Consider the following 26,138-nt stretch of genomic DNA (forward strand, 5'->3'; position numbering starts at 1 on the left):
TCAGTGGAAGGACTAAATTTATTTTTAAGACAATTTGAACTTCCATTTTGTTAAACTGTTTTTAATGATTACTTATTAATAACTTCTTCTTTGAGTTTCTCTGCAAGCAATCTCCTCTTTAGTAATGTTTGCTTCTCCTCTGCTGTCATTTCTGGCTTCTCTGTCATTTCTGGCTTCTCTGTCATTTCCTGAAAAAAAAGGGAAAAAAAAAGTTGGCTACACCATGAACAGGGCCATTTGTCTAAAATTCCCAATATACTACCTCAAATGAACAAAGGTTAGAGGCATTTTTTTTAGGGGTGGAAGAAGAGACAGACGTAGACTAGGTTTCCTAAATTTCTTACTCATAAAGTCTCTTCTTGGAGAAGCCCTGTTGGAAATGGTGGCTGGGATACTGATGCTGCTCTTTGAGAAAACATCTCAGAATGCTCAGGTAAAACAGACCACTGACCCTTACATACTCAGAGCAGAGCAAGTAAAGAAACAGCATAAGAAAAAAAAATGTACTATGACACCACTGTTATTTTCTGTCTCATAAAATCCTTATCACAACAATTTCACTTCCTCGAAAACACTTAGCAGCTACTGCACTAGGAGGTAGTTAATATGCATGAGTCTGCAAGCAAAATTTATTAAGAGGCTGTCTTGCACATATTCTGATTTTGAGAGTTCTACTACCAGATTTACAAATCTTGACATACTAAGGTTAGCCATACCTCTACCTCCCCAGTGGGTTTTCCCTTCTGCTCCGTATTTTGTATCTGCTTAGTCCTCATATCCTTTCTCAGGGACATCAACTTATCTCTCTTCTGCTTGAGATAGTGTTCTCGTTGCCGAAGTTCTTCTGTTCCAAGTGCTGATAAATTCTGGGTCAAATAAGAAAAGGAACTATCTAAATTCAAGTCCATTTAGTAAGTAGCACAGATGCCCACTGACTGATTCAATTCAAAGTTTGATTTCCCAGTACCTTGTCACTTTGCTTATAGTTCTTAAAAGTGATGTCTTTTACTTACTGCTATTGGTCCTTCAATGCTCGCATGTTCTAAGTCAGGAATCTTTAGGCCTTCTTGTGGGAGGGAGGAAGTTTCAGACATTTCCACCTTTCTTCCCAAAGGTTCTACTGACTGATTAGCAAAATGCACTTTAACTTCTGGCAGTAAGTAGAAAATAAGACCAATTAGAATATTAAGAGAATATTAAGTATTAGGCTAGGTTTACCAAAATGAGCTAACGTTAGTACTACTTGTTTCTCCTCATATTCACTCAGTCAACATATATTCAGTGTCTATATTGTGCCAGCCACTGGGCAAGAACAATCAACATCATCTCTATCCTTAAGAAGCTTGGAACTACAGTTTCTCACCTGTATCTCAACAAGTACCACGCTCTTGCTGTGTGTAGAGTATTACAGCTACAAAAAGGTAAAATCCTTGTCTAAAGATTTAGTATAAACTATACTATAATACAAGATTGCCACATAAGCCAAATGGGCAGTACACTAATCCCTTACTAACAATGTAATTGGTTTCCAAACTTTTGCTTGCAAGTAAAAAGTCACCCTATATTTTCAGAACAATTAATGTAAAGCTGTCATTTTTTGTACTGCGAGAATAAAAGTCACCAATGTCAATAATTTTTGTTTATAAATTGAAGGTAACTATAAACCTGCCAATGCATTGTGAAAATGTACAGATTTCTAAAGCAAGTAGAACTTGGAAGCACATATAAACATGAGCATGAAATGCTTTCCAGCCATTTGGTGACTGTGCCAACCAAGAGAGAGGGTTAACATTCTCATTGCTCCTCTGGGCCAAATTTTATTATAAGGTGATTGTTTTTAAAAAGATAAAACCTTTTCAGTGTAAGTACATGGGCTATGAAAGAAAGCACATTGAGACAAGCAATGACTTACATTAAAATGATGCTAAGATCTAAAAGCATGATAAGAAAACATGGCACACATGTCCCTAAGGATAAAAATTTTTGCCACACCTGGTTGATCCTTACAGTTAAAGAAAGAAAGAAACCTTGACAGCATACATACTAAAAGAGAAAACAGAATTTTGTCCATGCAAGAAACTTGACAACAGACCACTGCTCTAGTAGTGACTGGACTGACTATAGTGCCAGAGAGGTTGGAGGGCTTTACAGGCCCTTAGACAATAAGGGAAATCTCCATGGAAGAGATAAGCTGGAACCAGCACTCCAAACCAACCTAGACAGGGAGCTACAGAACTAACAGCAATAGAGTTAAAACAACACTGTTGTTACTGATAGTGACTTTAGCAGAGGTAGGCTTAGCCCTCAATGGACTCACAGAGTTGGAGAAAGGACAGTTCAAATCATTCCTGAGGAGGGGAAAGCCCATACATATAAGCATTTATATTCCACTCATGTTCTTTCTCTGGACAGTTCTTGCCTTGGGTTTGTTAATTATGAACATACATATATTCTCAAACCTAGAGAGGAAAGTACTTGAAGCCAAAATACTTGGCTTCTCTAATTTCTAGGAAGGAAAGATCAGAAAGCCAGAAAACCGAAAGAAAGATCATCTCATATCTGGCAACTCTGCATCAATCTGAGAAAAGATACTATCTATTGCTAGCAGGAACAAGGGAAAGACAGGCAAAAGGTCAAAACAGGACATCAAACAACTTCATGATTCTTCCACACTTAGGTCTTCATAATGGGCTTCCATCACTTGGTATGAAGTGATTTTCTGAAATACCACATAGGCTCATTAAAAAAACTTTTTTTTTATTAAAATCATTACTTTTGAAATTATCTACCATTTGTGTTGTGCCATTAATGTGTAAACTGAATTACATGTGGTTTGAGATCAAGTTTTCTACAGCTTCACTTAATCAGGTAAGAAAGCAGACAAAGCTAATTTATTCAAATCATGTTAGACACAAGATTTAAATAGTATAAGCACTTAGGCATATATAAAACAAAGTTAATTTGTGTCAGCAAATTAAAATGGAGCACAGACAAACCTAAAGCAGGAGGTTTCAAAGGTATAATTCAAATGAGGCTATTTCTACTTACAATCTGCAGAATATATCAGAATGTATATGTGTGTGTGTATGTATATACATATATATATATACACAAATAAAGAAATGGTTTGACTTGATACAAAGAAAGAAGCAAGAACCTCACAAATTCAATTCTAGTTTGATATCCTGTTTTGTCAAGTAAGACTCTAACTCCTTAAAATTAATGGGTGCTCTCAGTAAACTAGCAATAGAGGGGAACTTCCTCAACTTCATAAAGAGTATCTAAAAAAACTCTAAAACTTAACACAATTTTTAATGGTGAGAAACTAGAAGGTTTCTCACAAAGATCAGAAACAAGGCAAGAATGTCCCCTCTCACCTTTCTGATTCAACATCATACTAGAAGTCCTATAAGATGGCCGGGCACGGTGGCTCACACCTGTAATCCCAGCACTTTGGGAGGCCGAGGCAGGCAGATCATGAGGTCAAGATATTGAGACCATACTGGAAACATGGTGAAACCCTGTCTCTACTAAAAATACAAAAAATTAGCTGGGCATGGTGGCACAAGACTGTAGTCCCAGCTACTAGGGAGTCTGAGGCAAAAGAATCACTTGAACCCAGGAGGCAGAGGTTGCAGTGAGCAAAGATCACACCACTGCACTCCAACCTGATAACAGAGAGAGACTCCGTCTAAAAAAAAAAAAAAAAAATCTAGTAGGACAAGAAAAGGAAATAAAAAGTACACTGATTGGGAAGGAATAAATAAAAATGTCTTTATTTGCAGAACATGTTCATCTACGTAGAAAACACAAAAGAATTGACAGAAAAACTGAAAAGAGTAATTATATATCAAGATTACAGGATACAAGATTAATATACAGAAGTTGTTCACTTTCCTTTATACTAGTAATGAATAAATGGAATTTGAAATTAAAAATACAGTATCATTTACTTTAGCACAATACCCCTAAAAAATGAAATACTTAGATATAAAAATAACACAATATGCACAAGATCTATATGAGGAAAATTATAAAATTCTAGAAAGAAAAAACTAAACAAATGGAGAGATATTCCATGGTTTGTTGTTTTTTTATTTTAACTTTTTTTTTTTGAGATGGAGTTTCGCTCTTGTTACCCAGGCTGGAGTGCAATGGCGCGATCTCGGCTCACTGCAACCTCCGCCTCCTGGGTTCAGGCAATCCTCCTGCCTCAGCCTCCTGAGTAGCCTGGATTACAGGCACGCGCCACCATGCCCAACTAATTTTTTTTATTTTTTCTAAGTAGAGACAGGGTTTCATCATGTTGACCAGGATGGTCTCAATCTCTTGACCTCATGATCCACCCACCTCAGCCTCCCAAAGTGCTGGCATTACAGGCGTGAGCCACAGCGCCCGGCCTATTTTAACTTTTTGTTTGAGACAGGGTCTCACTCTGTTGCTCAGGCTGTAGTGCAATGATGCAATCTTTACTCAAACTGCAACCTCCATCTCCTGGGCTCAAGCATTCTCCTGCCTCAGCCTCCCTAGTAGCTGGGACTACAAGCACAAACCACCATGCCCAGCTAATTTTTGTATTTTTTGTAGAGACGGGGTTTTGCCAAATTGCCCAGACTGGTATTGAACTCCTGAGATCAAGTAGTCTTCCTGCCTTGGCCTCCCAAAATGCTGAGATTACAGGCATGAGCCACCATGCCTGGCATATTCCATGTTTATGGACAGGAAGACTCACTAATGTCAAGATGTCAGTTATTCCCAACATGATCTATAGATTCAATATAATATAAATCAAAAATTCAACAAGTTATTTTGTGGATATTGACAAACTGATTCTAACATTTATATAGAGAGGCAAAAGACCCAGAATAGCCAATACAATACTGAAGAACAAAATTGGAGGACTGACACTACCCAACTTGAAGACTTCAAACTATACAGTATGGTATTTGCAAAAGAATGGAGAAATAGTTCAATGGAACATAACAGAGAGTCCAGAAATAAACTTACATAAATATAATCAAGTGATGTTTGACAAAGAAGCAAAGGCAATACAGTGAGGAAACAAAACTGGAACTGGACGTCCAAAAGAAAAAAGATGAATCTAGACACAAACTTTACACCCTTCACACACACAAAAATTCAAAATAGATCACAGACCTAAATGTAAAGTGTAAAACTGTAAGAATCCTAGAAGATAACATTGGATAAAATTTAGATGACCTTGGGTGTGGTGATGACTTTTTAGATACAACACCAAAGGCACAGCCTATGAAATAATTAATAAGCTGAACTTCATTAAAATTTCTGCTATGTAAAAGACAGTATCAAGAGGATGAGAAGACAAGCCATAGGCTGGGAGAAAATATTTTCAGCAGACACATCTGATAAAAGACTGTTATTCAAAATATACAAAGAACACTTAAAATTCAACAATAAGAAAATGAACCCAATTAACACGAAAGCAAACAACTCAAAAAATATTATGGGCCAAAGACCTTAACAGACATATCACCAAAGAAGATACATAGATGACAACCAAGCAATGAAAAGATGCTCCACATCATGTCATCAGGGAAATGCAAATAAACTTAACAATGAGATACCACTACACACCAACTAGAATAGTCCAAACGCAGAACACTGACAACGCCAAATGCTGGCAAGGATGCAACAAGAGCTCTCATTCTCTGCTATGGGGATGGAAATGGTACAGCCCTTTGGAAGACAGTTTGGCAGTTTCTTACAAAACTAAACATACTTTTACTGTAAGACATAACAATCACGCTCCTTGGTATTTACCCAAAAGAACTGAAAGCTTATGTCCACAAAAAAACCTGCACATAGATGTTTATAGCAACTTTATTCATAACTGTCAAAAATTGGAAGCAACCAAGATGTTCTTCAGCAGATAAGTGAATAAACAAACTGTGGCACATCCAGACAATGGAGTATTATTCAGCGCTAAAAAGAAATGAGCTACCAAGCCATGACAAGGCACAGAGAAACCTTACATGCATTATACTAAGTGAAAGAAGACAATCTGAAAAGGCTATGTACTACTGTATGATTCCAACTATATGGCATTCCAGAAAATGCAAAACTATGGAAACAGTAAAAAGATCAGTGGTTGCCATGGGTTAGGAGGTGGTAAGGATGAATAGGCAGAGCACAGAGAATTTTTAGGGCAGTGAAACTATATACTACATAATACCATAATGGTGAATACATATCATCATACATTTGTCAAAACCCATGGAATATACAATACCAAGAGTGAACCCTAATGTAAACTATGCTCTCTCGTTTGCTGGTAATGTTGTGTCAAGGTAGGTTCACCAACGGAACATATGTACTACTTTTGAGGGGGCTGATAATGGGAGCAGCTAAGCATATACTGGGCAAAGAGTATATGGAAGAAATATCTGTACCCTCTGCTTAATTTTACTGTGAACCTAAAACAGCTTCAATTAAGCATATTAAAAACAGAAAATTGCTCTCCAACTTATATAAAAAAGTAATGGGTAAACATCACATTAATCTCAACTATAGAAGTTCTTCTAAACTAAGGTATAGAAGAACAGAGTTAGTGTCAGAAGACCCAGCTAAGTCATAACTCCACCACTGAAGAGTTCAGTGATGATCTTGGTTAGACAAGTTGCTCAGCTTCCTTGAATTTCTTAAAAAAAAAGAAGGGATTGGTACAGTGGCTCATGCCTGTATTCCCAGTGCTTTAGGAAGCTGAGGCAGGAAGATCACTTGAGGCCAGGAGTTTGAGACCAGTCTGGGCAACACAGGTTATACCTGACTCAACAAAAATAATTTTTTTTAAAAAGGCAAAAGAAAAACAAAGATCATAATATCTACCTCACAGAGTTATATTTTTTTAATTGAGAAAAGGACATTTATTTAAAACCATAGGAATACATAATAAAATGAACTGAATTCATGACTACAATTTCTGTTTCGGAACTACTTGTTTTCTTACATAGAAAATCAGTTCATACTGAAAGTAGATTTTGCCACATGTTGAAAAGGTCATCCACTAATATTCCCCACAAGGATTCTTACCAATTTTGGTTTTAAGATACAATTTCTGACTAAACGTCTGGACAAAATGGCTACTTCTTATTTTCCAGCTGTACTTAATTCATTAGAAAAGAAATATTATCTTTTCAAGTTCAGCTTCTCACTCACAAATACCAAATAACTGTGAGCATGGAAGAGAATACCGAATGTTATGTGAACCTGTCTTGTAAGCTGCAGCCATGCACAAAGGCTAGTTATTCCCTCAAGGAGTTCTGCTCTCTACTCTGGGTTCCAGGCTTTACGTGGAAATCTGGGGACTCTACTTTCTCTTTCAGCTCGGTATCTCCTGTCTGCAACCTCTTTAACCAAATTCACAAAGAACGTTAAATACCAAAGACATTCAATACTCTCTCCCAGGGTTTTTGAAGTAAATTAAGTATGAGAAAGTAGCACATTTTTTTTCTTTTGAAAGTAGCACATTCTACATGGTGTTATGTATTCATAAACCTTACCTGAGGGTAGGGCTGCAAAATGTTCACCATCCTCTTGGGAATTATTCATTATTGCAGCTTCACTGGAATGCACTGTGGGCTCTTCTGTTTTAGCCTCTGATAACTTCAGGATTCCATGAAACAATAAAAAAAAAAAAAAATACAATTTAGATTCATTTTAATGAATTCACTACCTAAAGGATCGAAAAATATTACATATTTCTTTTTCTTTGTTTATTGTTTTTGAGACAGAGTCTCACTCTATCACCCAGACTGGAATAGAATGGCTCACGCCTGTAATCCCAGCACTTTAGGAGGCCAAATTGGGTGAATCATGAGGTCAGGAATTCAAGACCAACCTGACCAACATGGTGAAACCCTGTCTCTACTAAAAATACAAAAATTAGCTGGGCGTGGTGGTGGGCACCTGTAATCCCAGCTACTCGGGAGGCTGAGGCAGGAGAATCGCTTGAACCTGGGAGGCGGAGGCTGCAGTGAGCTGAGATTGCTCCACTGCACTCTGGCCTGGGCAACAGAACAAGAGTCAGTATGAAAAAAAAAAAAAAGTTGTTCTGTGAGTTACCAGGACAAAAATAAAGGGGAAAAAAGTATAAAAAGTTAAATACAAATGCTTAAACTTACCAAAAAAATGACTACTCTGAGGAATTATGTAGTTCCACATAAGTATAAATTTTAATAGAAAGAACTAGGTGTAAACTTAATAAGAGATAACAGCCATAAATATAAAATACTTTTGTTATATGTTCTGTAGGCACCTGTTTTTTCCTCTTCCTTTCTTCTTCCTGGTCATATTCCTCTTTTGATTTTCTGAAATATACAAAAATAAGGTAAAAAGTAATTTTCCTTTCTTTGGTCAAAGAACAAATATTCAACTAAGCAACATGCTAACCTAAGCTTACAATACAAGGCATATTAGACACAAAGATGGAAAATAATCAAGCCTTGCTCTAAAGTGGCTTACAGTCAACTGGGAAAGACACACATAGGCATACAGCATAATACAGTTCGTAACATAAAATACAGGTCTACCTATTTCTTCTAGAACTCCAAATGAACAAAGATCAACAGATTTGAAATCCTAAACCCAATTTGAATGGCAAATCTCATTAATAAGGACTTCAATCACCCTCTTTAGAGAGATCAATTACACCCCTCTTGGTAAGAGCCATTACGCCCCTCTTAATAAAATGCCGTTGTTCTGGTGACATCTGAGCTATCACCAAGCACTCGTGATACCATTGTCCCAAAGCCTATCGACTTTTGTAAACTGCTCACTGAGACAAGCTGATTTTGGAAAGTAACCAAGTTCAACTGTTATACATGTTCACAACTAAGTTCTATTACTTACGCAGTAGTATATCCCATCAAAAGCTCTTAGGAAATAAAATCTTAAAAATACAGTGCTGACCAGTTTTCAGGCCACCAATCAACCAACACAACCAGTCCAAATCAAAACTTTACCAGTCCTTTGAACCAAAAACCCTTACCTCTCAAACCTTAAACTCATAGCATTCTGTGTCATCTCAGGCTCCCATTTGCCCCTGCCATCCAAAGAAGGATCTGGCAAGAAAGGGTTTAGTTCACCAGCGTATCTGCCACCCTCTCCATAATCACTCAAACTCCCTGAAATTAAGTACCGAGCTCCTGCCATAGTTTCCCACCAGGCCCATCCTCCTATCCTCTCTTCTGCTTTGGAGGTGGGACAAAGTTCCTAAGTGGGGAACTACAGGATGCTAGACAATGGTCATGTGTGGTAGTATGGTTGGAGAAGTGGTGACCCCAAAGGCCTAGGCCATAGTCTGCAGGTGACACCGTGATTATAGCATCCTTTTGCCCTAAACCTAATATGTTCTCACAGGAGATTTAAAAATTAGGAGCTACTACTGCTCCTTCCTTCCAATATTCCCCTAAAGGTCAGGGCACGACAGGCTCAAAAGAAAAAGGAATGTCCCTTAACCTTTATTAGTTCTGTGTGGACCCCCGTATTGGTCTGCACACTCCTTGCCAGGCATTTGGCTGAGAATTATATAACTGGGGAGACAAAGAGAATGGCAAGACACTCATCTGGGAGAGATGCCTCTCACCGTCCTCTCTCTCTTGCAGGTTACTATCACCAAGTTGGCTATTCAATCTGTGGAGTCTAGATGCCCAGCCTCCTACCATGTGACACCTAGAATATGCCACCTCCATCGTGAGATCCAAAAGCCATAGAGTTTTCTGCTTAGCTCAAGTCATTATGCCTCTCTCCAGAGATCAGCCTGGGTCTACTGCAACTTTTCCCATTGGTGGCTACTTTCCTATTCCTATAATGGGGGTGTGAAAAGACCCTCTCATTTGGACTGAAAATAACTTTTTTTGTCATTAAGAAATACATTCACAGTCATATAATGATAAATCATTTTTATGGTCTTCAGTGGAGAATTCAGCAATTTTATTAGTTCATATTTGTCAGGCAAAAGCATATGTACAGATCATACAATATGACTAATGATTCATTTAAAAAATAATTAGAGATTGGTACCTAAGAACTTCCCTCAGAATTTTCATCTCTTCCTGTTGAAGGTCACTGACCACATCAGAGCCATCTGTTAAGCAGTCAGGTAATACACCTGTTTGAAACCAAAGACCACATGGAATAGTAACAACTCAACTGAAAACATCGATTTCTCATTGTTCTAGTTCCTTAAGTAGAAATTAACTTCAGATCTATCACTGTAACTTCCTAAGGTATTATCTTTTTAACTATCATCTTTTATTTTTTATTTATTTTTTAATTTCTTTTCTTGAGACAGACTCTCTGTCTGTCACCCAGGCCAGAGTGTAGTGGCGTAATCTCAGTTCACTGCAACCTCTGCCTCCCAGATTCAAGCAATTCTGCCTCAGCCTCTGGAGTAACTGGGATTAAAGCCACCCACCACCATGCCCAGCCAATTTTTAAGTAGAGATGGGGTTTCAACATGTCAGCCAGGCTGGTCTTGAACTCCTGACCTCAAGTGATCTGCCTGCCTCGGCCTCCCAAAGTGCTAGGATTACAAGCATAGGCCACCATTCCCAGCCTATTTTAACTACCATCTTTTAAGCCTTTTTTTATTTTACAGAATAAGTCCTACCAAAAACCCCACACTTTTAACTAGAAATATCTCTTAGTAATTATTTTATTGTCAATTAAAATAACAATGTGTGGCAACAAACATTTGTTAATATGATTTTCTCTTCCATAATCATATAGTGTCTGAGAATATACCACGGAAATCATTGAGTTAGGCTTAATAATGAAACTGATCTCAAAGGTGCCCCTTAAATGAGAAGAGTCACAAAATAAAATGTGATTTTGTTAATTGAAATAACATTAAAACTCTTCATTCATATTTTAACAGATGCTATTGAAAAGGGCCCTGCTTACTATGTGCAATAAAAGCATGGTGCTAAGCACTTTGGGGGACTACAAAGATGAATAAAATGATCTCTGCCCTTGAAGCTTCTGTTCAGATATTGGTCTAATAATTATAAACCAGGGAAGTAGCAGCTTCAGCCCAAGAAAATAAAAAGTAACTTAAAATATTGGTTTAATTTACTTTATTATCTTTTCTTCCTGCAAAGAAGGTGGATTGGTAATAATTGTTCTGTTTGTATCTATAATTATTACATTCCAAAACATTAGCAGAATGCTGCTTAATTTTTACCTTCCACTTCTTTATCCACATATGACTGTGGGACTTTGGATCCACTCTAAAACAGCTTTATTACTCTAATCCTCCTCATGTTTAAATACGTTTTTAAAAGTTAAATGTTTTCTTTTGAGGTAAATGCAATTGTAAGAAATAATGCAGAAAGCTGCTATGTACTCTTTACCCAGTTTCCCCAAGTGATAACATCTTACGAAACTATAGTAGTACAATATCACAACCAGAAAATTGACATCTGAATAATCCATCAATCTTAAGTGCATTTTTGCTCAGTCAAAAGATACACATTATTCTAATCATCTTTCTAAGGAAACTGAAAGTACTAAGAATAACACAACAGTATAAAGTACTTAAAAACCATCAAAGTAGGCTGGGCGCGGTGGCTCATGCCTGTAATCCCAGCACTTTGGGAGGCCGAGGCAGGTGGATCACGAGGTCAAGAGATCGAGACCATCCTGGTCAACATAGTGAAACTCCGTCTCTACTAAAAATACAAAAAATTAGCTGGGCATGGTGGCGCGTGCCTGTAATCCCAGCTACTCAGGAGGCTGAGGCAGGAGAATTGCCTGAACCCAGGAGGTGGAGGTTGCGGTGAGCTGAGATCATGCCATTGCACTCCAGCCTGGGTAACAAGAGCAAAACTCCGTCTCAAAAAAAAAAAAAAAAAAAACCATCAAAATAATACTCTCATTTGCATTTTCTCCAAATTCTTTAGTAAGGTACAACCAAGAATCCAGAGAGCCTTTGATTTTTTTTCTCATCATTAGGACTATTTTCAAATAGTCTGCAGTTTTGAGTATAATCGACATTAAGGTACTCGCCCCTGGATCTCAGTTAGACAACATTCTTTCTTTCTCTCTTTCTTTTATTATTTTAGTTTTGAGACAGGGTCTTACTCTATTGCCCAGGCTGGCATGCAGTGGGGCTGTCATAGCTCACTGCCGCCTCAAACTTCTGGGCTCAGGCAATCCTCCTGCCTCAGCCTCTGAAAGCACTGGGGCCACAGGCATGAGCCAACTGTGCCTGGCCAGCAAAACTCTTAAACACATGTATTAGAAATTCTGTAGCAGAAACTAAGTTATTAGTTTATGTTTAAATGTAAGTAAAATGCCTCATGCTGTGGTCTGACCACAGTCATTATTCTACATCATTCCCCTTCTCCTCCCTTGCTAATAGAAGCCAGCTTTTGCAGAATTATCAGATAGCTAAGTACTTAGAGGCAGGGCCCTCCCCAGCCCAGGACAGTGACCCCTAATTGGTTCAAGTCAATCATAATGATCTAATTCCCCTTGCCAGATGGTTTAAGAAAAGCAAGTGACCTGAACCGTAATCAATAGGAACGCTTCCATGAAATTGTTGTCTTGCTAACAAAAAGAGATATACAGGAGGATGTACTATTCCATTTCTTCATAAGACATTGTTAAGTCTGCATTCAGTCTAGCCAAAGTATAATCATGAGAGAAGATCCTGAGAATGGCACAGTATAAAGATGCAAAGTGTCAGGGTCCTTGATTACATCACTGCATCACTGAGCCACTATGTTCATCAACTCTGAACCTGCCTTCCTTCTCTCCCTTCCTCTGGACTTCTTGTTCTGAAAGATGTTTTTTTCATTGGGGTGTTCTGTTACTGACAGCCTGAGGCATCCACATGATACAAGATACACATTTATTCCCTTTTTATTAAAACCTAAATGAGTTTCCAATTAAATTCCAAACTGAAAACTATAGAATGCCAGCGTCAAGTACACTATGGCTTCTCCTGATCCCCTAAAAATTTTTTTTTTACTAACACACTTCTTAAAATTCTCTAACCCACAAGTTAGAATGAAGCATAGTTTTCAGGAAAATTCAGAGGAAAGGATTTTATAGAGCAAATCACAGTAGAAAGACACAGACTATTTTCCAAACTTATTTACATGGAAGTAATAGCACTGTGATGTATTCTTCAGGGCTAGGGTGGTGTTCTCCCCCTACCCACAGACAACAGTTCTATTAGTTACTGGGGAAAGCATCTTGGGAGTCTAGTAGATGATTATGATGGTGGCTGGCTCTAAGAGTCTCTACTCACATCAGTCAAGTGAGAAGTAAACTCCTCAAGAAGGGCTCTGCAAAATTCTCATGTTTGCCATGCAACAACAGAAGCCCTATTGTTTCACATTCCAGGCCCTTAAGAGCAAACGATGCAACTGAACTATAGATCTCACATCTTCAAGAAACAATCAAAGGAAAGGTCCTGCTGCCAAATCATTAAAGAGATTATGGGCCATGGTAAAAAGTATCATGGCCATCTACTGAGCTAAGGAAGATATAGAAATTAAGGTGAGGTTACCATAGCAAGAAATGTGAAACAGAAATGATAATACAGGTTAGAAAGAGATGATAATCTGGGTACAATAACAAGCAGCATGGTTAAAAACTCAGTTGTTTTGAGTCAGGATGTTAAATGTAGTTCAGGCACACAAGAAAGGAACAAGAGCAGGAAGAGCTAAAGAGAAAATGAGCTTGACACAGAGTCAGGGAAAGATAAAGCCAATGAGGGTCAATAGGGCTTTGAGTTCCATTTTTCTCTTCCACATGATGCTGGTACAAGCATATCTGTCTCTGCCCAGTGCCCTAGAACAGTAGGTGTCAGTATGGTCCCAGGACCAGCAGCTTCAGCATCACCTGGAAACTTGTTTGTGTTACTCTGTTTTCATGCTGCTGATAAAGACATATCCAAGACTGGGCAATTTACACAGGAAACAGATTTAACCAGACTTACATTTCCACATGGCTGGGGAAGCCTAACAATCATGATAGAAAGCAAGGAGGAGCAATCACCTCTTACATGGATGGCAGCAGGCAAAGAGAGAGCTTGTGCAGGAAGACTCCCACTTTTCAAAACCATCAGATCTCATGAGACTTATTCACTATCATGAGGACAGCATGGGAAAGACCTGCCCCCACGATTCAATTATCTCCCAGTGGGTTCTTCCCACAACACGTGGGAATTCAAGATGAGATTTGGATGAGGACACAGCCAAACCATATCACTGTTAAAAATGCAAATTATCAATACCCCAGACCTATTAAATCAGAAACTGGGAGGCAGCCATATGTGCTTCAGCAAGCCCTCCAACCATTTCCAATGCTTGCTGAGGCTTAAGAACCACTGCTTCATACAAAGGTCCTAACAATCATACGCCAGAAGAAGGATGAACACCTCTCAACAGTAACTACCACTATGACCACTTAAAAATACTTAATTTCATAAACATAATGGCTGGGCAGAAAATCAAACTCTGTGAAATCCAAAGTATCATGGAATTCTGGTCTCCTTTTTTTGGGATGTCAAATATAGATCAGGAAGCTTACTCTTAAATCTCAAGTCAGCTAAAGTCTTTCAAACTTGAAATAAATGTACACAAGGTGGCTACATTTAAGACCATATTAAAATTAGAATAGTCAAAACTGTAAACAAAAATACATTTAGCACTTAGATTTCTAACTTCAATATTTTACCATTTCTCTCTTGAATTATGCGAATGGCTTGCAGCTGCATTTCAATGTTTTTCTGGACCATCATTGCTTTAAAGATAGTAAAATCTTCTGCTGCCAACACAGGTTGCAAAATGGCCTGTAGAAAGAAGTCTCAAGTGAAATGAAGATTCAAATTTTAAAATTATTTCCCACACATTCAAATCATTTCCACTGCAAAACCGTAGATTAATTCAAGAATGCTACCTTATTGTGTATGACTAGATGTCTCAAAAGGACAATTTAAAATTTTGACTTTAAAAACAGGGTCCTTGGCCAGGCACACTGGCTCATGCCTGAAATCTCAACACTTTGGGAGGCTGAGGTGGGCAGATCACTTGAGGTCAGGAGTTCAAGATTAGCCTGGTCAACATGGTGAAACCCTGTCTCTACTAAAAAAATACAAAAATTAGCTGGGTGTAGTGGCATGCTCCTGTAGTCCCAGCTTCTCAGGAGGCTAAGATGGGAGAATCACTTGAACCAGGAGACAGAGGTTGCAGTGAGCCAAGATCACGCCTCTGCGTTCCAGCCTGGGTGGTGGAGTAAAACTTCAACTCAAAAAAAAAAAAAAAAAAAAGTTTTCAGAAGAATGAATATTATGGTATGCAAATTATATCTCAATAAAGTTGTTTAAAAAGAAAGCTGGAGTAGCTCAATTTAATTTCAGATAAGGTAAACCTCAGAACAAGAAAGATCAGGAATAAAGAGGGGCATGTGTTTATAATTCTATAACATATAATACTTTATGATTATTCTATGATTATATATTTTATATATAGTATAATTATATAATTCCTTATAATTCTATAAAACAAAAATTGTGGCCAGTCGCGGTGGCTCATGCCTGTAATCCTAGCGATTCGGGAGGCCGAGGTGGGTGGATTACCTGAGGTCAGCAGTTTGAGACCAGCCTGGCCAATATGGTGGAAGGTATGTATCACCATGCCCTGCTAATTTTTTTTTGTATTTTGTAGAGATGTAGTTTCACTATGTTGCCAAGGCTGGTCTCAAACTCCTAGGCTCAAGCAATCTGCCCACCTTGGCCTCCCAAAGTGATTGGGATTATAGGCATGAGTTACCATGCCTGGCCCACATGTGTTTTTTAGAGTGTGTTGTTTAATCTCCAAGTATTTTGGCTTTTCCCAACTATCTTTTGTTATTTTTTTCCACTTTAATTAGGTTGTGGTCTGAAAGCAGACACTGTATGATTTCCATTTTAAATTTGTTGAGATGTCTTTTATGGCCCATAATGTAATCTGTCTTGACTATTCTGTGTGATCTTGAGAAGAATGTATATTTTTGGTTGCTGGATGAAGTGGTGTATAAATCTCCATTAAATTCAGCTGACTGAAGCTACTGTTTGTTTGTTTATTTATTTATTTATTTATTTAGAGATGGAGTCTTGCTCTGTCACCCAGGCCAGAGTGCAGTAGTGCAATTTCGGCTCACTGCAACCTCCACCTCCCAGGTTTAAGCAATTCTCCTGCCTCAGCCTCCCGAATAGCTGGGATTACAGGCACCTACCACCAAGCCAGGCTAATTTTTATATTTTTAGTAGAGACAAGGTTTTACCATGTTGGCCAGGCTGGTCTCAAATTCCTGACCTCAAGTGATCCGCCCATCTCAGCCTCCCAAAGTTCTAGGATTACAGTCATGAACCACCACCGTGCCCAGCCTGAAGGTGCTGTTTAGTTCAACTATGTCTTTACTGATTTTCTAGCTACTGGATCTGTCCAATACTGACAGAGGGTGCTGAAGTCTCCAACTATAATCATGTATTAATCTATTTCTCCTTGCAGTTCCATTTCTGCCTCACACATTTTGTTGCTTTGTTATTAGGTGCATACATATTAAGGATTGTTATGTCTTCTTGGAAATCGCCAGATTTTTTCACATAATGTGGGCATACCAATAACATCTAAATTATCTTATTATTTTTTTTTTAGAGACAGGGTCTCACTTAGCAGGCCAGGTTGGAGTACAGTGGTGCAGTCATAGCTCACTGCAAGCCTCAAATTTTTGGGCTCAAGCAATCCTCCCACCTCAGCCTCTCAAGTAGCTAGGACTACAGGAGTGTGTCACCATGCCCAGCTAATTCTTGTATTTGTATTTTTTTGTAGAGATGGGGTCTTGCTCTGTAACCTAGGGTGGTATCGAGCCCCTGTCCTAAAGCAATACCCCATGCCTTGGCCTCCCAAAGCAGTGGGATTACAGGTATGAGCTATCACACCAGCCAAAATACAGTGGCTCATACCTGTAATCTCAGAGCTTTGGGAGGCTGAGGCAGGAGGATTGCTTGATGCCAGGAGCTCAAGACCAGCCTGAGCAACACAGCACAACCCCCTTTCTACAAAAAAAACAAAAAATTAGCCAGGCATAATGATGCACACATATAGTATTAGCTACTCAGGAGGCTGAGGCAGGAGATTCACTTGAACCCAGGAGTTAGAGGTTGCAGAGAGCTATGTTTATACCATTGCAGTCCAGCCAGGGTGGCAGAGCAAGACCTTGTCTCAAAAACAAAAACAAAAAGATTTTCTATTCCTAGAATTAAAGGTGATCATCAAATGAAAAGCTGTACAAAAGAGGAAGTGCTGGGTTAAAAAGTAGTCAAGACAACATCTTCTAGGTGATAATAACAAGATAATTTAAATTAATAAACATTTATTGAGAACTACATACCAGAAACTAAGTCTTCATCTCTGTTCTACCAGCAGGGAGTGCAAAGATACTAAAAACAGCTCAAAGGACTTACAATCTAGTAGGGCAAATGGACTTGTAGGAAACTGTAATTCAAGGCAGAATAACAAAAATATCAATTTAAAATTGGCCTAGTTAAGTAGAATGAACTCTGTTCTGATTAGAATAAACAGCAAAGCTGCTGTAACAAGTAGCAATTCAACCAGGTCCTGATGATGAGGATTTCTGCACGTGATGAAAGGAATGATGGAGTAGTCTGAGGAGGGGACCACAGATTCCCGGTTAAGGGACAGCATGAGCAAAGCTAGGAGCACAGATGCGCATAAGAGCAAGTGACCTGGAATGGCAGTAGAGCATAATACATTGGAGAACTACAGCAAAAAATCATGGCTAACATTAAAATCTGGAGTCTTATCTTAAACAATTCTTACCATATCTTGCTAGCTAAGAAATTACAGTTTATTTGGTAGAAGATAAGATGCCAAAGCTAGTGTTTTGTTTCTCAGGGATGGGTCTCAATCTGTTGTCCAGGCTGGAGAGCAGTGGTACCATCTTGTCTTACTGCAGCGTCGACCTCCTGGGCTCAAGTGATGCTCCTGCCTCAGCCTCCTGAGTAAGGGGACTATGGGAGAACACACCATAACTGGCTAACGTTTGTATTATTTTTAGAGTTGGGGGTCTCACTATGTTGCCCAGGCTGGTTTCAAACCCCTGGCCTTAAGCAATCCTCCTGCCTTGGCCTCCCAAAGTGCTGGGATTATAGGCATGAGTCACTGCCTGGCCTTTAGTTTTTGAGCAGAAGGCTACTTGGATACTAGCAACATATCCCAGTCCTCACCCTCTTAGCAAGGGCACTCAGTTGGCTTGCCTTGGCTGGGGATACTGGCTCTACTATTTACTTAGCTGTGGACTTTGGACTATTAGCTTAATATCTCTGTGCTTTGGTTTCCTCATTTCTCAATGGAAGTTATATAGTACCAATTTCTTAAGAGTGTTAGAAAGATTAAATGAGAGAAAACATGTCAAGTGCCTAAAATATCAACTAGCATAAGCCCTCAATAGATACTAGTTTATAGGCTGCATGTGGTGGCTCATGTCTGTAATCTAGCACTTTAGGAGGCCAAAGTGGGCAAATCGTTTGAGCCCAGAGTTCAAGACCAGCCTGGGAAACATAGCAAGACCCTGTCTCTAAAAAAAATACAAAAATTAGCCAGGTGTGCTAGCGCAGTACCTGCAGTCTGAAGTGGGAGGATTAGCTGAGCCCAGGAGGTTGAGCCTACATTGAGCTGCAATTGTACCACTACACCTCAGCCTGAGCAACAGAATGAGACTCCATCTCAAAAACGACAACAAAAACAAACAGTTTATAAACATATGTATCACTACTTCAGCCTAGCACTACACAACCAGTAAGATAATAAAAGTAGTTCTAAGAGAAGGAGGCTGCAGGAACTACTGACTGTGGATCTGCTAAAATTATAAAAGGAACAACTACAGAATTATCAGAGATCTATGTAAATAAAACAGCAGTTTGTATAATCCCTGTGATCTTATTCTGGTTCTGAGTTTAGAAAGGTCACTTTGAATTGTATCAGTTCATTTATGCCTCAAATTATCATATTTCAGGGTTGCTGTCAAAAAGAACTCATATATGAATTATCTTTCCACCTCTCACAATGTCTAAAATATTACTTGTCAATCAAACATTCAAATTTAAGTGAAACCCTGGGCATTTTTGTTAAAACTGTATGTTAGCAGACTAATACAAAGCAAAAACCTGTGATGTATGGGTCTTCGCAAGAGGAGAAGTGCATGCTTGTTGAAATTGATCTTCATTAATTCCAATTTCTTTAAGGTAACTTTCTAACAGCTTTTCAACCTAAAAAGACAAAGTTTCACTGTTATAATTACATAGAAAAGTTCTACATGACAGTTTGCATATTAAGTATTGAGTTTAGAAAAGTATAATCAAATTTTTTGCAAATATTAATCTACATAATATTATATTACATGGCAGTGACATTGTCTGTCTTCCACCAAAACACAAATTAAAAGTTAGTACTTTTGCAGAAAATCACATGAAACTGTATTTCTTCTAATAGAAATAGTTGAAGTCAGGATTACGACATTCAGTGTGGCACAACTCTTCTGCTACCCAGAGGCATTTTTTTTCTTCTTTTCTTTCCTTTCTTTTTTGAGATGGAGTCTCACTCTGTCACCCAGGCTGGAGGGTGGTGGTGCGATCTTGGCTCACTGCAACCTCTGCCTCCCAGGCTCAAGTGATTCCCCTGCCTCAGCCTCCTGAGTAGCTGGGACTACAGGGAGGCTGTATCACAATGCCAGCTAATTTTTTTATTTTTTTTTTAGTAGAGACAGGGTTTTGCCATGTTGGTCACGCTGGTCTCTAATTCCTGACCTCAGGGTATCCGCCCACCCCAGCTTCCCAAAGTGCTGGGATTACAGGCATAAGCCACCACGCCTGGACTTCTTTTTTTTTGAGACAAGGTCTTACTCTCTTGCCCAAACTAGAGTACAGTGGCACAGTAATGGCTCACTGCAGCCTTGACCTTCTGGGCTCAAGAGATCCATCTTCCCACCTCAGCTTCTCACGCAGCTAAGACTAGAGGCGCATGCCATCATGACTGGCTAATTTTTGTAATTTTTATAGAGATGGAGTTTCACCATGGTGCCCAGGCTGGTCTCAAACTCCTTGGCTCAATCAATCTACGCGCCTCAGCCTCTCTAAGTGCTGGGATTAGAGGTGTGAGCCACTGCGCCTCACTGCCAGAGGCCTTTTTTAAAATTACATGACAGGACACACGCGGTGGCTCACATCTGTAATCCCAACACTTTGTGAGGCCTAGGCAGGCAGATCGCTTGAGCTCAGGAGTTCGACACTAGCCTGGGAAACATGGTGAAACCCCATCTCTACAAAACACAAAAAAATTAGCAGGGAGTGGTGGTGCATGCATGTGGTCCCAGCTACTCAGGAGACTGAGATGGGAGGACTGCTTGAGCCTGGGGAAGCTGAGGCTGCAATGAGCTGTGATAGTGCCATTGCACTCCAGCCTGGGTGACAAAGCAAGACCCTGTCTCAAAAATAAAAAAATAAAGGACAACCATGACTAAGTGACTAACTAATATGACCCTGGATGCATCAACAAAATAAGAATAAAATATAAAGAATACATGCAAGAACCCATAAAGAGTTGTAAAACCATTCCTTAGATTTAAGAGCAGAGGAGATAAGAAGTCATAAAAATGAGATGCTCAGAGAACCTGTGGAGACAGATATAACAGGCACTATTGTTAAGGTAGACTGGATTTTTGTAAAATTCAGGATTTTTAACGAAAAAAAAATTTCTTCATTTAGAAAAGCTGTAAGTAATGTTAGCCTAATTACCTTTAAAAATCAGTGAAAAAAAATACTCACTAGTTCTTTGTATTCCTGATGAATCTCTGTGTAGGTCAATTTGCTTTCTTCTTCATCATCAAAAACTAAATTTAAAAGAAAATATTACATAGTGTTAAAAATCATTTTATTACTGCAAATACAAAAATCCACTTCTTACAAATAGAACTGTCATTCCTATAGCCTAGCTCTTCAGCTTTGAATTCTTAGGGATTATCTTTAAAAAATATATAAATGAATATATCTAAAAATATATACCATTGGCCAGGCGCAGCAGCTCCCACCTGTAATCTCAGCACTTTAGGAGGCCGAGGCAGGTGGATCACCTGAGATCAGGAGTTCAAGACAAGCTTGGTCAACGTGGTGAAATCCTGTCTCTACTAAAAATACAAAAATTAGTTAGGCGTGGTGGCAGGCACCTGTAGTCCTAGCTACTTGGGAGGCTGAGGCAGGAGAATTGCTCAAACCCAGGAGGTGGAGGTTGCAGTGAGCTGAGATCGAGCCATTGCACTCCAGCCTGGGTGACGGAGTGAGACTTTGTCTCCAAAACAAAACAAAACAAAAAATATACATATAGACACACATATATATTTTATATATATACCTATATATACTATCAATTGTATATATATATATATATATATATATAATATATAGTGTGTATATATATATACTATTAATTGTAAACAAGCTTTTTTGCCTACTTGAGAAAATATTTAAAATGAATACTATCTCATATTTAAGACCAAAAACACATTTCAATCAATATGAGAAAATATTTCTTCATAACTTTTAATGCAATATTCTTGTTAATGGTTAAGTCCTTTTACAATAGGCTCCAATTATTTTACTGTACTGGAATTTTGCTGACGTAAATGTTACTGAAAGTGACCAGGCCATTTTTGTTACTACAGATAAATAATGAAGTTAAATAACATCAAAACAGGTGTTTACTGAATGATCATATGTATAAAATGATGTAGATTAGAAAAATAAATATTCTCTCAAGAAGCTATAATCTAATCAGGGAAACAGGACAAACTTGGGAATTGCAAACAATAAATATTTTTTTAATTCCTCCAGGATGATCTTTCTAAAATGCAAAACTAACTTCTGCAATTTTCGGTTTAAACTCTTCAACAAGTGCTCATTGCCTAGAGAAAAAGTGCAAAATCCTTAGAAGGCCAGACAAGACCCTCCGCAATTAGATTTCATCTCATTTCCCACAACTCTGAAACTCAAACCTTACACTCCTAACAACACACAACTACTTGAAACATCGCCAAATAAAACACACACCACTTCAAATTGCCATGCCTTTGTTCAAGCTGTTCCTTCTTCTTTTTTGCATTTACTTTACCCCCATCCCCCCTCTCTCCCGATCATTCTTAAGAATTTTACCAAGTGGCATATTCTCCGTGACCTGCTACTCACTCCCAACCCCTAGGCTGGCTAGATCACTTCCTCTGAATTCGCACTGTACAGCACCATGTACCTACCCTTATTATAACACCTGCCACTTTGTATTTTATTCTGTTTATCTGCTTGTCTTCCCCACTACACTATAAATTTCTCAAGGACAGGATTCCATTGCATTCATCCTTCTAGCCTCAGCTTAGCCCAATGACATTTTCAATAAATATTTGTTGAAATAAAAGTTGATGTCACAAGGCTGAATAAAACTAATCTTTAGGCTGGGCACAGTGGCTCACGCCTGTAATCCTAGCACTTTGAGAGGCTGAGGTGGGTGGATCACCTGAGGTCAGGAGTTCAGGACCAGCCTAGCCATCATGGTGAAACCCCATCTTAATAAATAAATAAATAAATAAATAAAAAACTAATCTTTAAATCTGAGGTAGAGAACAGCATATAGGCAACCCCGAGACAATGAACTATAAACAATTATTTCAAGTGTCACTGGCATGTCACTTGTTTATCCTGGCATCTGCTCTATGTAACACTGCACATATAAGCAATATAGTGGGTACTTAATACAGCAGCTAATTCTGAAACCAAATCACCACTGTACATGTTCATAAGGCTTAGATTACTGCTTCTCTGTAAAATTATACAATCAGGTATGTTATTACTGAGATACATTCACTTTTGACATTTAGGGATAGAAAGATGGACAATGCTTTAATTTTTTTCCATTTCAGCATTTGGTCTCAGTGGGGTAAATGGAATCAAAGGGTGACATAATTTCTTCTTCTAAATGAGGTCAAATTCCACATGCCTTATCAGTCTCACAATAGCATTTTCAGTTTTTGGGGTTTTTTTTGAGTCTCACTCTGTTGCCCAGGCTAGAGTGCAGTGGTGTGATCTCAGCTCACTGCAACCTCCACCTCCCAGGTTCAAGAAATTCTCCTGCCTCAGCCTGCCCAGTAGCTGGGATTACAGGCACACGCCACACACCCAGCTAATTTTTATATTTTTAGTAGAGACAGGGTTTCACCATGTTGGTCAAGCTGGTGTCGAACTCCTGACCTCGTGATCCACCCGCCTTGGCCTCCCAAAGTGCCAGGATTACAAGCATGAAACACCGTGCCCAGTCTTTTTTTTTTTTTAAAGAAATGAGTCTCAGGCACCCATGCTGCAGTGCAGTGGCACGATCATCATTCACCGCAGCCTCAAACTCCTGGACTCAAGTGATCCATCTAAGCCTCCTGAGTTGCTGGGCATACAGGTGCAAGTGACCTGGCCGGTTAAAAACATGTCAACTTTTTTTTTTTCCAGACAGTGTCTTGCTCTGTTGCCCAGGCTACAGTGCAGTGGTGTGATCTCGGCTCACTGCAACCTCCTGGATTCAAGTGATTTTCCTGCGTCAGCCACTGTCTTTAAAAAAAAAAAAAGACTGGGCACGGTGTTTCATACTGGAGTAGCTGGGATTACAGATGCACACCACCATGCTCGGCTAATTTTTTTTTTTTTTTTGAGATAGAGTCTCGCTTTGTTGTCCAGGCTGGAGTGTAGTGACAAGAACTAGGCTCATGGCAACCTCTGCATCCCGGGTTCAAGTGAGTCTCCTGCCTCAGTCTCCCAAGTAGCTGGGACTACAGGCTCGCACCACCACATGGCTTTTTTGTATTTTTAGTAGAGGCAGTGTTTCATCATGTTGCCCAGGCTGGTCCCAAACTCCTGACTTTAAGTGATCTGCCTACCTCAGCCTCCCAAAGTGCTCCAATAACAGGCGTGAGCCATCCTGCCACATTTCAACTTCTTAAAAGGAGTACACCAGAATTTTCGGAGGCCAAGGTGGGCAGTTAACAAAGTCAATAGATGGAGACCATCCTGGCCAACATGGTGAAACCCCATCTCTACTAAAAATACAAAAATTAGCTGGGTGTGGTGGTGTGCGCCTGTAGTCCCAGCTACTTGAGAGGCTGAGGCAGGAGAATCACTTGAACCCCGGAAGGAGAGGTTGCAGTGAGCCAACATCAATCACGCCACTGCACTCCAGACTGGCGACAGAGCGAGACTCCGTCGCAAAATAAAAAGGGGTGGGTACAGGCCGGGCACAGTGGCTCATGCCTGTAATCCCAGCTCTTTGGGAGGCCGAGGCAGGTGGATCACTTGAGGTTAGGAGTTCTAGACCAGTCTGGCCAACATAGCGAAACCCCATCTCTACTAAAAATACAAAAATTAGCCGGGTGTGGTGGCGCACTTCTGTAATCCCAGCTACCAGGGAGGCTGGGGCAGGGAATCACTTGAACCCTGAACCTGGGAGACAGAAGCTGCAGGGAGCCAAGATCACACCACTGCACTCCAGCCTGGGCAACAGAGTGAGACTCCGTCTCAAAAACAAACAAACAAAAAGGAGTACAAATAGCAGTTATCTTGTTTTTGAACACTGTTAAAAAATTACCTGTAAAAACAATACTTCAATAACTATGATTTGAATTTTGATTATAGCAATGAAAATGTAATTAAAAGATTCAGTAGTCAAAGTGAATTTCATCTTTACAAGATTCATGATACCTTGGAATTTAAAGAAGTCTTAAAAGGTCATCCATGATAACCGACCATTTGATAGCTGAATAACTGAATCCCTCTAACCCTATTAAGTCACTGTCAGATCCATTCAAACACTGCTGGAGCCAGGAAGCTCATTACCTTCTGAGGCTGGCTAACTCATCTTGGATATATTGTCATGAAGCACTTCCTTCACTGATATTTCTTTACCCGTAGCTTGTACCAACTGACCACTGAACCAACTCTATTCCACTGAACCTTACAACACAAAACAGATGTTTCAGTAATTGATGAATATTACTACCCTCAAAGTCTTGCCCGACTGAACAACCACAGTAACGCTTGGGCATTCATTTATATGACGTGATTTCTGGTTCCTTTTCTGCGAATGGACTGCAAATCGTCTCCACGAACTGAATGCAGAACTCGAAGCGTGAACTGCTCAGAACCCGGAGGTGCCTGTCCCTCACAGGGAATATTATACCACATCTATATGCCTCATTTGTTCCAAGAATAGTTCCCCGGCCCCACCTGGCAAATTTTTGGTATAGCCAAGAGTAGAGAGCTCTCCAAGGGGAATGCAGGCCACCAAAATCACCGGCTGTGGGCTTCCTGGAGTAATCACACACCCTCCTTTGCAGTCAACTGTTGGTTTGGAGTGAATAATTTCTCATTTCTTAAGCTGACTACACAGGGCCAAATGCTAAGGATCGGATCGTAAGTAACTCAGGTAAACCGACGCTTCTCCTCTCAAGTCTGGTAATCTGTTGAAGCCCAGCCAGAGTCCACCTGCCCAGGGCAGAAACGTGCGGGACAAAGTAAGAGACCTAATTTACGATTAAAGTCTAACATTCTTCGGACGTGTGCTTGGGCCTCGGGAAAGGAGAGTCTCGGTCCCCAGGTTCAGGTCTGGGAAGGAGCACATTAGCAGGGCGAAAGGAACTCCTCCCGCATAACCAGCTCTAAACCTAGTGAGAGGGGTGGGGGCGGGGGGGATAAAAATGATTTGTGGTTACCAGCCCCCTGCCCGCCGCTGGTGTGAGAGAGGAGAAAACGACTGTCGGTTCGGGCTCTGGTTTTTACCTTCACATTTCTGCTCCACAAAGTCCAAGATGGGGATGGACCAATCCGGGCCTCGCAGGAACCCTGCGATACTCTCCACCACCCACTCCACCTCGTCCTCTTCTTCCGTAGCCATCCCGCCCCAAAGGGGCCACGGGAATCCCTAGGCCAGACCGCCGGAGCCCGCTTAAGCCCTGGGGCCACAGGGAGCCGAGAGGGAGTAGGGGAAGCGCTAGCCCGCAGTCGCTCT

General features: G+C 39.8%; 2 protein-coding genes across 14 annotated transcripts in view; one reads left to right on the top strand and one right to left on the bottom strand.

Annotated features, from left to right (window-relative positions):
* PPP4R3B (protein phosphatase 4 regulatory subunit 3B) overlaps positions 1-11,097 on the top strand; it is an 85,851-nt gene extending 74,754 nt beyond the window's left edge. For 6 of the 10 annotated variants that reach the window (XM_035272522.3, XM_035272527.3, XM_054244974.2 and 3 more), the window contains 2 exons: positions 1,268-1,421; positions 9,642-11,097. In XM_035272522.3, coding sequence (XP_035128413.1) covers positions 1,268-1,421; positions 9,642-9,682 — 195 coding nt within the window. In that variant the 3' untranslated portion in view covers positions 9,683-11,097. The remainder of the gene's footprint in view (positions 1-1,267; positions 1,422-9,641) is intronic. The other 4 variants (XM_035272523.3, XM_035272528.3, XM_078349302.1 and 1 more) reach the window with 1 other exon arrangement.
* Positions 1-26,138, bottom strand: CFAP36 (cilia and flagella associated protein 36). Of its 4 annotated transcripts, none has more exons than XM_054244978.2 (11): positions 25,910-26,138; positions 20,876-20,940; positions 19,220-19,321; positions 16,997-17,089; positions 14,728-14,842; positions 10,060-10,147; positions 8,294-8,345; positions 7,539-7,641; positions 1,014-1,150; positions 717-866; positions 1-188 (listed from the first exon to the last, which is right to left on the bottom strand). In XM_054244978.2, exons 1-11 carry the CDS (start codon positions 26,022-26,024, stop codon positions 69-71), a joined length of 1,140 nt encoding a protein of 379 aa, XP_054100953.1. In that variant the 5' UTR covers positions 26,025-26,138; the 3' UTR covers positions 1-68. The 4 variants fall into 4 exon arrangements, with proteins under 4 accessions (XP_054100953.1, XP_054100952.1, XP_035128429.1 ...); XM_054244977.2 differs by having other exon boundaries at positions 8,270-8,345; XM_035272538.3 differs by lacking the exon at positions 16,997-17,089.

The sequence above is a fragment of the Callithrix jacchus genome, chromosome 14 (assembly GCF_049354715.1).
Source record: "Callithrix jacchus isolate 240 chromosome 14, calJac240_pri, whole genome shotgun sequence".
In the NCBI taxonomy this organism is placed as follows: Eukaryota; Metazoa; Chordata; class Mammalia; order Primates; family Cebidae; genus Callithrix; species Callithrix jacchus.

Bases quoted from the DNA above. Each gene is read 5' to 3' on its own strand.
- CFAP36 (XM_054244977.2), bottom strand. From the start codon at position 26,024: ATGGCTACGGAAGAAGAGGACGAGGTGGAGTGGGTGGTGGAGAGTATC. The intron at 10,148-14,727 runs GTAAAATATTGA...GGTTTCAAACAG, and splicing joins CATAATTCAAGAGAGAAATG to GTGTATTACCTGACTGCTTA. The intron at 189-716 runs GTATGGCTAACC...CTTTTTTTTCAG, and splicing joins AACCCACTGGGGAGGTAGAG to GAAATGACAGAGAAGCCAGA.